At 39.5% G+C, this 14,825-nt stretch overlaps 1 protein-coding gene across 4 annotated transcripts in view; it reads left to right on the forward strand.

The window, feature by feature from the left end:
- Window positions 1-2,426: 2,426 nt before the first annotated feature.
- The window catches only part of Nmd3 (NMD3 ribosome export adaptor), a 27,231-nt gene continuing 14,832 nt past the window's right edge, over window positions 2,427-14,825 (forward strand). The window contains exons 1-7 of one of the 4 annotated variants that reach the window (XM_013348956.2): window positions 2,427-2,550; window positions 2,884-2,937; window positions 4,692-4,826; window positions 6,424-6,520; window positions 8,700-8,780; window positions 10,591-10,719; window positions 11,217-11,307. In XM_013348956.2, coding sequence (XP_013204410.1) covers window positions 2,894-2,937; window positions 4,692-4,826; window positions 6,424-6,520; window positions 8,700-8,780; window positions 10,591-10,719; window positions 11,217-11,307 — 577 coding nt within the window. In that variant the 5' untranslated portion in view covers window positions 2,427-2,550; window positions 2,884-2,893. The other 3 variants (XM_013348958.1, XM_013348961.2, XM_005344103.3) reach the window with 3 other exon arrangements.

A 14,825-nucleotide genomic window follows, 5' to 3' on the forward strand; every position in this document is an offset into this window, starting at 1 on the left:
TAAGCAATTTATTTCAAACCTTACAAGGTGATAAGAACTTAAATAGTCCAAAAAGATTATCAGTTGAGGCTGAGCGAGAAGTGGCTTTGGTAGAATAGAAATGGCAGGATGCCCATGTGGATCGCTTGAGTGCGGAGCTGGTTTGTATTCAGGTTATCTGACCTTCTATACATTCTCCCACAGGAATTCTTATGCAGAGAAAAGATATCTTAGAATGGAAATTTTGCCACACAAACAGAGTAAAAAAAAAATAAAGACACAGGAAGGAATATGGAGGGGCTTAGATTCAAGAGCCTTTTCAGTCTGGGAAGACGGAGAGGCAGGGCCAGCTGACTATTTCTCGGTTGCTCTGTGGGACCCCAATATCTGACTCCTGTGTTTTAACTGATGAAAGAATCACTTATGTAAATGCTTCAGCTGGAGATGACATTCATCCCACCCCTAGGTACTGCTAACCCCTCAGACTCATTATTAAGGGTGGTGACCCTGTCATTACAGAACTGTCTTAATCCTTTGCCTTTCCATTTGGTGCATGCAGAACCTACAGAGCTCTAATTTATGACCACGCCTTTGAAGAATTAATAAGAACTCGCACCTCTGCTCCTCTACATTTCCCCCAACGTACCCTTCCACTTAACTCTGAGAAAACGGAGTGTGGCAAGGGGGAAATGAAGTGGAATGATAGGCTCATTGGTAATATTTCCTTCAACCCCCTAGCTATTAAAATAAACAGGTTCTTCTTACCTTCATTTTTGGTTCTATTATGAATAACTGTCCACTAGACACAACTTTAAAACAATGAACTTCACGCCCAATACAAGTAGGAAGTCCTTCTACTCCTATTTAAAAAGTTTAAACCCTCTTCTTTGGGAACTGTCATGGGGTCCTTTAGTATAAAATGGAATCGTGGGATCCCCAGTGCACTACTTCCTTAAGGGATGGTTGGGATTATAAGCTCAGTAAGAAAAACACCTTGCTTCGCTTACTTGGCTAACATGGCCAAGAACAAGGTTTCAGGTGCTTTATTTTGTCCCAGATGAAGAACTATCTCTTCTCCTTTGTTGGCTAATATTTGCAGCTGCCCCCAGGTAGGAAAGGAACAATTCACTGTGGAAGGTAATGCTTCCACAAGACTTCTGTTGGAGTCCTTAGGTCTGTTATGTACGGGAGCTTATCATTGCAAATAAGACTGCATGGATTTCTTTCTTTCTTTTTTGTATTCCTTATATTATGTCTCTTGTTTTTACCATTCTAGCTAAAACTTCCAGCACTATACTGAGAATGGAGAAAATAGACACTCTTGTCTGCTTTAGTAGAAATTAAGCATATCTTTTAAAAAGTAACTATAATTTATGTTGCAGTAAATTTCAGTATTTATTATGAGTATATAAAACATACATAACTTACGGAGCTGAAGAAATGGCCCGGCCATTAAGATCATTGCTACTCTTTCAGAGGACCAGAGTTCGATTCTCAGCTCCCATGTTGGGCAGCTTAAAGCCACCTGTAACTCTGGCTCCAGGGGATCTGACACTTTCTTCTGACTTCTTCTTTCATATACATAGAGTACACACTTACACAGACGCACATACATACACATACAGATACATCTCAGTAATTTTTGTATGTTCCTCTTGTATCTTAGCAGATATCTTGTTGAGTTCACTTATTAGTTCTAGGAACTTTTCTTGGGATTTCCTCTCTCCTGGCAGAGAGTGCACAGAATTTGTGCCTGCTGTTTTTTAAACATGTGGTCTTGTTCTCCAGTGAAATGATTTGGACCTGGTGGTTTGGAGGTGGGAATGGGGAGATTTTCCAAGTTTCACATTCCAGGTCCTTCGTAGTGAATGAGTGACTCACGTCCGTTTACATTAAGAGAGTATTGCTCGTTGGTGGACTTAAGGAAATGGTCTATTGCATCCAAGTTGTTGAATTTATATGTGTAGATTCATTATAGATTTCCCTCATTAGTATGAAATTTTGCCAGTTCCTTATGTATCTCCTTCTGAAGCCGTTCCAAAGCATTACAGATGTTAATTTTTGTTTCTTTGTCTCAGAGCCGATGGACCGCTACAAATGGACTGGTGATCTGCTTTTGCTGAACTCTACTGATAATTCCTGGAAACTGTTTCTGTTTTCCCTTTTCTTAGTTTATTTCCTTCAGTAACATCTTCAGAAGGACATGACTTTGAGTCCCTCCTCAGATCCTACAGAACTGGAACCGTAGATGGCTGAGCCGTGGGTGCTGGAAACTGAACCCAGGCCTCTGGAAGAACAGCTGCTTTTAAACTGTGAGCCAGCCTTCCAGGCCCTAGATCGAGCATTTTAAGGATACGTGACGGGGTGAAAGCCTCAGTGACTACATCACCCAAGCTGCACCATTTCCTGCCAGCTCGCCCCGCCTCCCACACCCTCCCCCTCCACAGGCCCCGCCCTTTGCTCCACGTGTATTTTCGACCCGCTCACTCGCTCCTTTCACTGGCGTCCTTCTGCACATGGGATTTCCGGTCCTCCTCTCGCGACATCTTCCCAGTGGCGTGGCTAGCTGAGGTAACTGTGAGGGATCCCGGGGCGGGCGGAGCTGACGGCTGAGTTTGTGCCTCCGCTTGTCAGGCAGGAGCCGGTTCCTTCTGGGGTCGCGGTGCGGCTCCTGTCTCCTGCCGAGGGCAGAGGAGGGAGCGGGCCGGGAGGTGCAGGCCGGCCGCGAGCGGACCGCGTGGGTGCTGGAGCGCGGGGCGGGGAGGGGCGGCGGCCGGACCCACGCGGGGCCGCGGCGGGAGGCCTGGGGTCGTGGGTGCCGGGCGCCTTGGGGTCCCCGGAGCTGCCCCGCCCGGGAGACGCCCCGGGGTGCAAAGCTCACCGGTCCTCCCCTTCTTTTGATAGATCCGGAGCGATGGAGTATATGACAGAACCCGCTGACCGCAGCCCGGGACACATGTGAGTTGTGAGCCCCGGAAAACTTCCTGAGGAAACTTTCAATAGCAGGAGCCCTTTTCTCAATTGGGGGGGGGGGAAATGAAGTTTTAATCCCTTAAGAAATCTAGTTAAGTTATTCAGTTCATTTTAAGTTCGGTCTAGAGAATGCATGCTTCGGGAAGGGGTTTACTAGACGTCTGCTGGAGAGACAGTGCGCTGCGTAGTCATTCTCCACACGTGGATATTTTCATTTATAACTCGGAACCTCCGACATACGAGCCACACGCTAAGTGCTCACATACGGAAGTTTATTATACTTTTTAAAATATATTTAGCTCAGGAAGTTAATTATATTTTTCTTTTGGGCAACAATGTCAGTGGTTAACAACCTTTATTTATTTTTTTTTAATTTTAATTGCTTCAGATAGAGCCCTACTGTGTAGCCCCAGTTGGCAGGAAATTCGTGCTGTAGCCAGGACCTGTCCCTCCCGCCTTAGCCTCCCAAATGCTGAAATTACGTCGAGCCCAGTTCACAAAATTTTTCTGCGTCCAGTCCACTAGAGTTATACTCTTGTCTATAGCTTCAGTAGACGTAGGTGCTCTTCCTGTCCTGTAGTTTAGTGTAGTTTTCTTTTTAAAATTAATTTTTAACATAAAAAGTAATGGTTTCATTATGACATTTTGATGTATAGTGTGTATATGAGTACACATATATTTAACATTGTTCAGGGCTCATATTTCCCTTACCACTGTGCTTCACCGCCCCCCACCCCCTCCCTTCCTGTAATAATGTCCTTTCTGTTTTCATGTTATATGTACGTTTTCCTTTACCGTGAGTCCCAGTAACTGAACTGTTTCTAATGTGGAGATCGTGCTCAGAATAACAACATCTGTGTATTCAGATGCGTCCTAAACTGGTCAGTGTTTACAAGATTAAAGAGAAACTGCTCTTCCGTGCTCTGTTTGTCTTGTTGTTTCTTTGTTTGCTGTTGAGACTGTCACCATGTTAAGTCCTGGCTGTCCTGGAACTCAGAGATCTGCCTGTTTCTGCCTCCTAGGTGCTGTGATTAAGGTGCTCACCACCACACTGGGCTGTCTTATATTGTTCACGTGGAATGTGCCTTGGTGTTTGCCACTGATGTTATGCTATTGTTATTTGCATTGTTAATCTTTTTTATTCTTTTCCGGCTTTGAAGAAGGGATGATGAAGGACAGCATTTCTATCACTGCCTGAAGTTCTTTCACACAGTGCCATGCTTTTGGCATTCTCAGAATTGTAGCTCTCCTTGGTCCAGGGCTCTTCTTCACTCTGTCTTTAAGGTTGCTTTATTTCTGCCTTAGGGAGCCAGCCTTCCATGCCCCACCCCCATTTGAAACAGCGCCTCCTTATAGAGTTCTGACTGGCCTGGGACTCACAGATTAGTGTTCCCTGATTCTTGATTGTTGAGATTAAAGGGGGTTCCCACCATGCTCAGTTTGTCTTTTTTGTTTGTTTGTTTTTTAAGTTGCATTAATGTGCATGAGTGTGTGTATGTGTGTGTACCACGTGCGTGCAGGAGCCCACAGAGATCAGAAGAGGGGTTGAATCTCCTGGAGCTGGAGTTACAGATGGTTGTGAACTACTACTTGGGTGCTAGAAATCGATCTTGGGTCTATGGTTTGGTAGGGTTTTATACATACATACATATACATACGTGTATATATATATATAATTTTATTTACCTGGTGAATTTATAAGATCTAATTGGAATTTTTTTTTGCTTTATTTTCTCAAGCTTGTGCTGTGAGTGTGGCGTTCCAATTAGTCCAAATCCTGCCAATGTTTGTGTGGCCTGTTTACGAAGTAAAGTTGACATCAGCCAAGGTGTTCCAAAGCAGGTCTCCATTTCTTTCTGCAAACAGTGCCAAAGGTATAGTATAGTAATTAGTTGTTTAACTTTCTTAAGTTTCTACTCATGCAGAGAGAGAGCCCCTGTGCTGAGAATACACCAAAGTACACAGAAGGAAGCATGTGCAATTGGGATTTAACTTCTACTTAGGTTGATGGTACTAAGGATTTAATAATTTGCAACTTTATAGTGTGTGTTCTACGGTCCTACTCATCTGGTAAAGATGATAAAGGTATTTGTATAAATAGCATTTTGAATTTGACAGTAGAAGATGACTTCTGAGAGTTGATATTTCGTTCGTCTTTGGTTTCATTCTCTTAGTTGTTGGTGTAAGCTATTTACATCTGGTGGTCCATTGAGAGACACAAAACTTGCTGGTGAATATGAAAATTATATGCCTGTATTTTCCAAAACAGCACTTGGCTTTGTTTATATGGAGATTGTCTGGACCTTCCCAAGAATTCAAAGTGTGTCTCCCCAGAATAATATCTCTGTGTGCACATATATAAGTCCATGTACTTAGTGTATTATCTCAGGCAGTTTACAGTGTTTAAGCCTGATAATGAGGCTGCTGATTTGTTATAAATGTTTAGTATTAGACAATGAATTGGGACACCTAGTTTATCTTGGATTTCTTACCAACTAGTTTTCTGTATGGCTTAGATATAGTCTCTCTAAGTCTGAACTTTCTCATGAGAATGAAGGGATTTTATTAGATGATAGGTAATATTTGAAAGTATTATAAACATGGTTTTTATTGAACCTTGAAATGTGTGTGCCCAAGCTTGGCTAACTAAGGCTTATTATGAAAATTTGTTTTTCAGCTTAAAAATTGAAATAGAATTTGGTGTGGAACTGTTGTTGATACACAGTGCTATGCTGTACTGTTTCTATTTTTTTGTCTGTGAGAAATTAACATTTCTTAAACATTTTAGAAGTAAAAAATAAACAATTTTAGTGTAGTTTTCTGTTGATTTTTATGTGTTTGTCAGTATAGCTTCTAGGAAATTTTGGGCATTTTGCCGTCCTTATTGGAACTTGTAAAAATTTTATTTTATTGGTGTATGTGTGGGCATGTGCATAGGAGTGCAATGCCCTGAAGGCCAGGGGCATCGAATCTCCTTAGAGCTAGACTTGCAGGCATTTGTGAGCTGCCAGTATTGAGTGCTGGAAACCCAGCTTGAGTCTTAACTACTGAGCCGTTTCTCCAGCCCTCCTCACTGGAATTTTGTATTTTTTTTAAACATTTATGGATTTGTTTTGTATGTATGTGCACTTTGTTGTCAGAGGACAACTTGGACTTGGTTCTCTTCTTTCTTCCATTATGTGAACTCAGATTGTCAGGCCTGGCAGCATGCACTTTGATCTCTGAGCTATCTTCAGTGCCTCCTAACTGCGATTTTACTAATTGAGGTGATAAAACAGATAGTAGATATCTCATATTGGCTTTCTCAGAATTTCAGTTTTGAGCTAAAGACAGTGGTCTCTCATGAGGTTTTTAATCTTTTGGATTAAGGTTTCAGAGTAGCTTTGAGTATTGGTTCTGGTTAATAATCAGTGTAAGTTATGCAGGGTCTAAAGAAATGAATGGCAGACTTAGTGTGTTATCTTCTTTCAGATACTTTCAGCCGCCAGCATCATGGATACAGTGTGCTTTAGAGTCCAGGGAGCTTCTTGCTTTGTGCTTGAAAAAAATTAAAGCTCCTCTAAGTAAGGTAGGTGGGATGGTTAAAACACTCAATTTCAGAAAATCCTTCCGTGTGGAATTTGCTTTGTTTTGGTGACTGTTGTTTGTTTTGCTCCTATTTTTCTTTTCCTTTCATCTACTTTTTGGTGCTGGAGATTAAACCAAGGACTTTGCCCATATTTGCCAGTTACTCTACCACTGAGCCATTTTGCTAGTCCCATTACAAATGTTTTGATCACACACACTTAATTTTTATAATGCCCTTTATTCAGCAGTAATATTTTTATTTATTAGAAAAATTTGGGGACTTGTTTGTTTTTATTTTGTGTGTATGGGTGTTTTGCCCGCATGTATGTCTGTGCAGTGTGTGTGTGCAGTGCTTTTGGAAGCCAGAAGATGTTGTTGGGATCCCCTGGAACTGGAGTTCCAGATGCATGGGATCTGGAAATTGAACTCGGGTCCTCTGGAAGAACACTAAGTGCTCTTAACCACTGAGCCATTGCTTCAGCTCTAGCAGTAATACTTTTAAGGTCTGGAATCTTTCAAGCTCTTGATTTATTTGTCTAGGGTTTTTTTTTTTTTAATTGTCTGGAGGGAAACAATGTAGTTATGACAACTAGAAGGGAAAGGAAAGAGATGCTCCATTGAATAGAGAACATAGTAAAATGATTTTAGGGTTGTTAGATGGGGCAGAAGAGACTGAAGAACCATATGGAAATTAACTGAAGGAAATGGAAAGGAGACTGACAGTTAGGGTAAGGACAAAGGACTCGATACCATTGGCAATTGCCTGTCTAAGGAGAAGTGTGGTGAGCCTTCTGAATGCTGAAGTGGATATCAGAGTCTCCCGTTCTGCAGATGGAGCTGAGAGCCTTTAGACAGAGCACAGACCTATTTAGTGCTGTGTACATTTCCTCCTCTTAACTTCCACAGAGAGAAATGGGGGGTGGTGGCAGCAGTGGTGTGGAGGACTATAAGATTGCAGGGCGTTGGTTAGGAAGCTGCTCATTTTCTGTTTGACTTGGTTTCTTGACTACTGGGATTTGCTGTAGCCTCCTCAGTCATAATTGGGTGGGTTTTCCGCTTTAGTACTGCATCTGCCGTGGCTAGTCTTTTCTCACCAGGCAATATTTGATACAATTTTAATCTGCTTGCTCACACTTTTTAGTCTGTTATTTAACAGATTTCTCTCTGCACCTCCAGACCAGTATCATACTGTGTGTGTCACAGATGCCATGAAGCGATCTTTCTCTATTAAACCTGTTGCTTATTTGTGTCAAAAAAAAAAAAAATGGTATTATCTAGCTGCCTAGCGGGATACTTGGACTCTGTGCTGGTGTATGTTCTCTTCTTTCTAATCTATAGATATTAAATCTATAGAATTATCTCCTAAGTAGCTGCTCTTGCTTCTCTTATTTCTGGTTCCTCTTAGTTCAGGTTTCTACTCAGATTATTACAAAGGCTCCATCTTGTTCTCTCAGTCTTTGTGTTCAAAGTTCTCATTCTAGCCTGTTTTATATTCAGTTCATCAAGATTAGCAAACTGTTTTTAGTTCCTCATCTGGCAGTGAGTGTTACAGTTATGTAGTCAGTACATGAATACTTCTCAAAAGAATGTCCATTTTTTCTTTCTTAACTTATTTTATGTACCTTGGTGTTTTGCCTGCATGTATATCTGTGTGAGGGTGTCAGAAGCCCCAGAACTGGGGTTATAGACAAGTGTGAGCTGCCGTATGGGTGCTGGGAATTGAACCTGGGTCCTCTGGACGAGCAGCCAGTGCTCTCAACCACTATCTCTCCAGCAAATGTCCATTCTTAGAAGGGGAGGAGGGAAATCTGTAGTCCAACATAGAAAGATACTAACTTGAATAGACGCTTTTATTTACGGAATAATTGTGTTACTTTTGCATAATGAAGTCATTAGTTTGTTATTTAAAAAATTTTATATTTATATATTTTAAGAGCAGTAGCTTTTTTTTATATAGTTCTTTCTTGGCTTACTGTGCAGCCAATGGATTGCCCTTTCACGTGCTGCTTTTGTTGCCATGGCTTTAGTGATAGACCTTTTATTTGTTTGTACTGAGTGTTGTAATGATGTTAACCCCATGTTCCTTCAAAGATCTGAGTTGTTTATGAATGAGGTATTCATCTTTCCATCTCTCAGATGGGGACTTAAGTTTCCGTTCTTTTCTTCAATATTTTATGAAGGTTCGCCTTGTCTATGCATGCTTTGTTTGGACTGAGCCCCATTCCAAGAGGCTTAAAGTTAAATTGACAATTCAGAAAGAGGTAAGCTATTCATTTTTCCTTTAATATGGTTACAATAGAAGTCGTGAGAATGAGGGACTAATATTAAATTATTTTATGGACTAAATGCTTTAAAAGGAAGAGTATAATTTAAATCTTAGTCTTTTGTTATCTTTTAATCATCTGACTTATAATTGGGTCAATTAGTGGGTTCAGTAGTCTCATTAAAGGTTTTGTTTTTGTTTTAAGATAGGCTCTCACTAGGTAGCCCTTGCTGGTCTAGCGCTTACTAAGTAGAGATCCTCCTGCCTTTGCCCCTGAGTGCTGGCATTAAAGGCAGTGTGCACCACCATGCCCAGCCCTCAGTTATTTTTAGCAGCTGTATGTTGTTGGTGCCTGTAATCCCAGGGTTGTGAGGACTAAAATTCAGTTCCTGGCACCAACATTGGGCACCTTTCAGCCACCTGTAATTCCAGTTCCAAGGGATCTAGCACTTATTTCTGGCCTCTATGGCTGCCTGCACTCATGTGCACATCTACACACAGTTAAAAGTTAAAACTTTTTAGAAATCAAAAATAATTAATTTTAAAAAGATTGAAGTTAAAACATTAGGTAAGTCTCAAGTTTGACTTATTATCTTATATCACAGTAGCAGAATCAGAATCTCTGGATTTGTTTGTTTATTATTATTTTCCTGAAGTACTAAAGATCAAGCCTAAGATCTCAAGTGTGCCAGGTGAGCTCAGTACCATAAAGCTTTGTATACTCGTAGACTGTATTTAGAAAGCTTCCCAGGCAACTTTTCATTGTTTGTGGAGAATTTCCTTCTTACTATTCTTCTAAAAGTGAATTCTTTGTGCATCACACACATAGGCACACATACATATATACACAGCATGTCCACATATATATAACTTTAAAAAAAATTTTAGGTTGAGTTTGCAAACTCAGTATATAGCCACAAATCCTGCTCTTCTTCCCAAATGCTGAAATTTTAGGTGTGTGCCAGCATGCCAGGTTTATACGGTAGTGGGAATCAAGTGTGACAGACAAGCGCTCTCCCAGTCAAGCCACATCCCTACCCCCAAGTTTTTAAAAAAATATGTTCACAACCACTTTTTCTAGAGGTAAACTTAAAATGGTAATCTAATACTTGGAATTCATGTGTACCTTTCTTAAAACAGTATAACTTACCACTGGGGTGAGTGTTGTAGGAAGGCTGTGTGTTTGTTCCTGGTTGCCCAGACCCGAAATAATCACACATTATATTTATTATTTATAAAATATTTATATTTTTAAAATTTCTATTTATAAACTATTATTTACAACACTGCTTGGCCTATTAGCTTATGCATATTTCTGGCTAACTCATATCTTAAATGAATCCATCTTCATTAATCTGTATCCCCACAAGACTGTGGCTTATCAGTTCTGACGTCTGTCTCCAGTGGGGCTTCACAGCTTTTCCCTGATTTCGTCTTCTTTCAGCATTCAGTTTGGTTTTCCCCACATAGCTCTACTCTTTTGCCCTATCACAAGCCAAGACAGTTTCTTTATTAACCAATGGCATTCCCAGCATATGGAGGGAAATCCCACATCAGGGAAGTAGCTCAGTGGTAGAGTGCTTGGCCAGCGTGCATCAGGCCCCATGTTCAATCCTTGTATGTTCCCTCTCTTCTCCCAAAATAGGTAGTATAGCTTAATTTTATAATTTTAACTTTATCTTACTGGTGTCCTTAATGCATTCAGAGAAAAAAGTTTCAAATTACTTATTTTTCTTCTTTAATAAAGAAAGCGGTCCCTATTGGACAGAGCTGTAAGAGTAAAGGAGTGCAATTGCTTTCTTTTCCAGGTGATGAATGGTGCTATCCTTCAGCAAGTGTTTGTGGTGGACTATGTTGTTCAGTCCCAAATGTGTGGAGACTGCCATAGAGTGGAAGCTAAGGATTTCTGGAAGGCTGTGATTCAAGTTAGGCAGAAGGTACTGAAAACAGATAACGAGTGAATTCTGTAACATGAACTTAGCATTGCCCATTATAAATAGCTGATAAAACCTTTGTTCCCTTGATGTATGACCAGAATCTAGGTTTCTGGAACATTCAACTTTGGAAATACATCACTATTTTATGTTTTAGTTAATTTTTTAAAAAAAGATTTATTTATTTATTTATTTATTTATTTATTTATTTATTGTGTATACAGCATGTGTGCCTGCAGGCCAGAAGAGGGCACCAGATCTCTTTATAGATGGTTGTGAGCCACCATGTGGTTGCTGGGAATTGAACTCAGGACCTCTGGAAGAACAGTCAGTGAGTGCTCTTAACCTCTGAGCCATCTCTCCAGTCCGTTTAGTTAATTTTTAAAAGATGTTTTTGTTTGAAAAATCAATGTGCTATATCTGCAGATGATATATGTGTACTATACTTATTAATGTTTTTTGGCATATAATGTACTGATTGTTAATGCATGGATGTTTAGACTCTTCACAAGAAAACGTTCTACTATCTGGAGCAGTTGATTCTGAAATATGGAATGCATCAGAATACACTGCGTATCAAAGAGATTCATGGTGAGTTCAAATTGAAAAGAATTGGAAACTATCTAAATTTTCTTTCAGTTATCCCAAATAACATTGTCTTTCTCAGCTTTTGAAGCAATTGCAAATTCTTTTAAAAAAAATCATGTGCATATATGTACACGTGTAAAAAGAAATTCTTAATTTAATATCTACATTATGCATGTTGTTTAATTTAGGAATTGAGTTTTGAGTTTTCTTCTGTTAGCTGATACTAAACACACATGTTAGTGGCTATTGTAGATAACACGTATCTAGAACTATTTTTTTTTCCTGTGGTGATGTACCTCTGTCCCAGTTCATTTATTAAGCATTTAGTTTATGATAGATGCCATTCTTTGTCCTTGGAATATAATGCTGTATTAATATTAGTTCTTGCCCACTATGTGTTGTTCGTCTTGAAGAATAAGCTAGTGACAGAAACTCATCAAGAACTTGTTTCATATGAGAAAGATTGCTCTGATTGGAAGATCTCTTAAGTTCTACTTTTTCTCTGTATTTTATGTGCTGAGAGGTAATGTGTGATAGATAGAATTCAGTATAAACTCAGTAAATAAAGAGGGATAAATACATAGTGAAATATCTGAATGGAGTTCTGAAACAAAAAATTTCATGGTAGTTTCTAAGTTCTGCCTCAGAATATGCTGGGTTTTGTTTGGCATGGTTTCTTTGATGGTGGCAGGGATTGCCATCTGGGTTTCATGTGACTGCCCCTGAATGACACTGTAGGCTTATAGCATTCACTGTAGATGCAGCACACTTTTATATATATATTTGATGGCAATGCCATAGTTCTGAAATTAATAATTTAAAATTTAAATATTTTGAAGCAAACGCAAGATTCCCGCTACTAATAGGTTTTGGTTGGTGTTACTGTTAGACAAGAGTTGTTTTTCTAAGTCACTTTTTAAAATATAGGATTTCTGATGGTGACTGTTCTTGAAGAAATGACCAAAGTCCTTAAAAAAGAAAGCAGTATCAGTTATGTGAAAACGTAATCTGTGCCTCTACATTGAAAGTATTAGTGGTAGGCATAGGGTTGTCTGCATCATGAAACAGTTTAGTGATACCGTGTCTTAGGGCTTCTGTTGCTATGAGGAGACTCTATGGCCACAGCAACTCTTATAAAGCCTTTAATTGGGGCTAGTTAATGGTTCAGAGGTTGTTAATGGTGGGAAACTGGCTTGCTGGCAGACATGGTACTGGAGGAGTACCTGGGATTTCTATATCTGGATTGGCAGGCAGCAGGAGGAAGAGACATTTGGCCTGGCTTGGGCATCTGAAATCTCAAAGACCTCCCCCAGTAACACACTTCTTCCATCAAGGGTATGCCTCCTGAAAGTGCCATTCCCTATGAGCCTGTGGGGGCCATTTCCATTCAAACCACCACACTTGTGTACACGATTCCTTTATTGATTGCCTAATCCCTTGGGGAAAGTGTGCTGAGTTATGCCTGATGAAGAAACTCAAAGCTGGGTGTGGTGTTGCATGTCTGTTGTCTTGGTACTTGGGAGTTGGAGGCAGGAGGAGTGAGCGTTTGAAGGTTGTCCCCTGTATAAGCCTGCCTGGGCAACATGAGAGTCTGTTGGATTGCTTGTTTGCCCTCAGTTCATTCATATTCTAGCGAAGGACCATAGTAGAAATTATTCTCACAGAATGTTTCGTTGGCAAAAGACTAAATTCATTTTTAAAATTACTGCCAAAGCCCCAGTGCTGCAGGTTTAACAACCCTTCTTCTAGCTAAAGTCTTTTTTCATTACTAATTTTTGACTTAAATGAGTGTTTTCCTTAACTTGTGTATTAGTAACTTAAACAACATTGTAGTTAGAGTTGGAGAGATGACTCCTCAGGGAAGAGTGCTAGTTGTTCTTTTAGAGGACTGGAGTCTGGTCCAAGCACCCATTTTCAGTGGTTTAAAATCCACCTTCAATTCTAACTCCAGGCAATCTAATGCCTTCTTCATCGTGTAGGCACCTTGCACACGTGTGTACTCAAACATACACATTAATAGAAACAAAGTATATATTTAAAAATAATTCTAAACATTCAAATTGTATAGAAATTACCCTTATTTGTCTCATCTCTAGAGGTAATGTAGTTCCTTAAAACAGTGTACTCTGTAACTTGTCGGTAGTTGCTCTCATGAAGTGCTCTGTGACTCTGATGCTTTTAACTGTTTGGAAGACTTTCAGGAACACTGCATTTACTTCCATTTAATTATTTTTAATTGTTCTCTGATAGTCCTTAGTGGATATATAAATTGATTTATTAGTAGACTTATATTTTACTTTTTGCTGCTGGAAATAGCAGTGAATAACTATCCTTTTGTTCATCTTTGTGTATATGTGGTGGTTTTTCTTGGGAATTGATTTAAGAATTGGAATTGCTGGACAGGAGAATCCAAATATAAACTTTGATGTCCCATAACAGTGCTAGTATACTACTTTCCCAGCACAAGTGAGCTTTTCATTTTTCCTGACACTTGCTGGTAATGGTTAGAACTGGGTTGGCCTTTCTAAATTTTGCACACGTGATGACATATTGTTTTAATCTGTACTTCTTGATTAGTAATAAGGGATAAAAGTTTTCTTATGCATTTAATCATTTTGTTTCTAGTGTGAGTCATCTGTTGTTAGTTACCTTCACTCATGTATCTAATTTGTCTTGTTTTGTATGTGTTTTTAGGGTGTTGGTTACCTTCCGGCACTAAGAATAATACTTGTTGAAGTCAATTTTCTTTTTTTCCTTTTCTCATATTTTTAAAAATTTTAAAACATTCTCATACATTACATTTTATTTGTATTCTTCCCTCCCAACTCCTTTCAGATGCTGCCTTCCAACTTTATGTTCTTTCTCTCAGCTGGTCTGATCTCAGAGTCTTATTTGTAGCTTAGCTCTGCTTACTGTGGCATACAGGGTGCTAGTGAACGTGGCTAGTTTTAGGGGTGAAGCTATTTTGAGTTGTTTACCTTCCTGTTTACTATGCATCCCTGCAGGATGGAATGTTTTAATCTTGGAAAACTGTATGCAACACCATCTAATCAAATTCTTTCAATTTTTAGTCATGCTTTTTTTATTCTTGAGGACTGTTAGTCAGTTTAATTAAGATAACAGAAATATCCCATTTTTTATATGCTTTACTTTTGCGGGGAGGAGGGTTTTTGAGACAAGGCTTCTCTGTGTAACAGCTCTGGCTGTTCTGGAACTCGCTTCATAGACCAGGCTGATCTTGAACTCACAGATAATCTGCCTGCCTCTGCTTCCCTAATGTTGGGATTAAAGGTGTGCACCACCACCCCCCAGTTTATGCTTTATAATTTTAATTCGTAGTTGGGTCCTAACTCTTTAATTGATGCAAAGTATCTAAATTCGTCATTTATCAGTTAAATGCCGTTGATCCTCTTTTAAGGTCTTTTGATTAAATAAGGTCTTTTTCTGCAATCTCAAGTTTGCATGAACTTTTATAATAGCCTCATGCTGTCTTAATTTCATATAAGTCCTGTGAATTTGCT

The sequence above is a fragment of the Microtus ochrogaster genome, chromosome 1 (assembly GCF_000317375.1).
Source record: "Microtus ochrogaster isolate Prairie Vole_2 chromosome 1, MicOch1.0, whole genome shotgun sequence".
Classification (NCBI taxonomy): Eukaryota; Metazoa; Chordata; class Mammalia; order Rodentia; family Cricetidae; genus Microtus; species Microtus ochrogaster.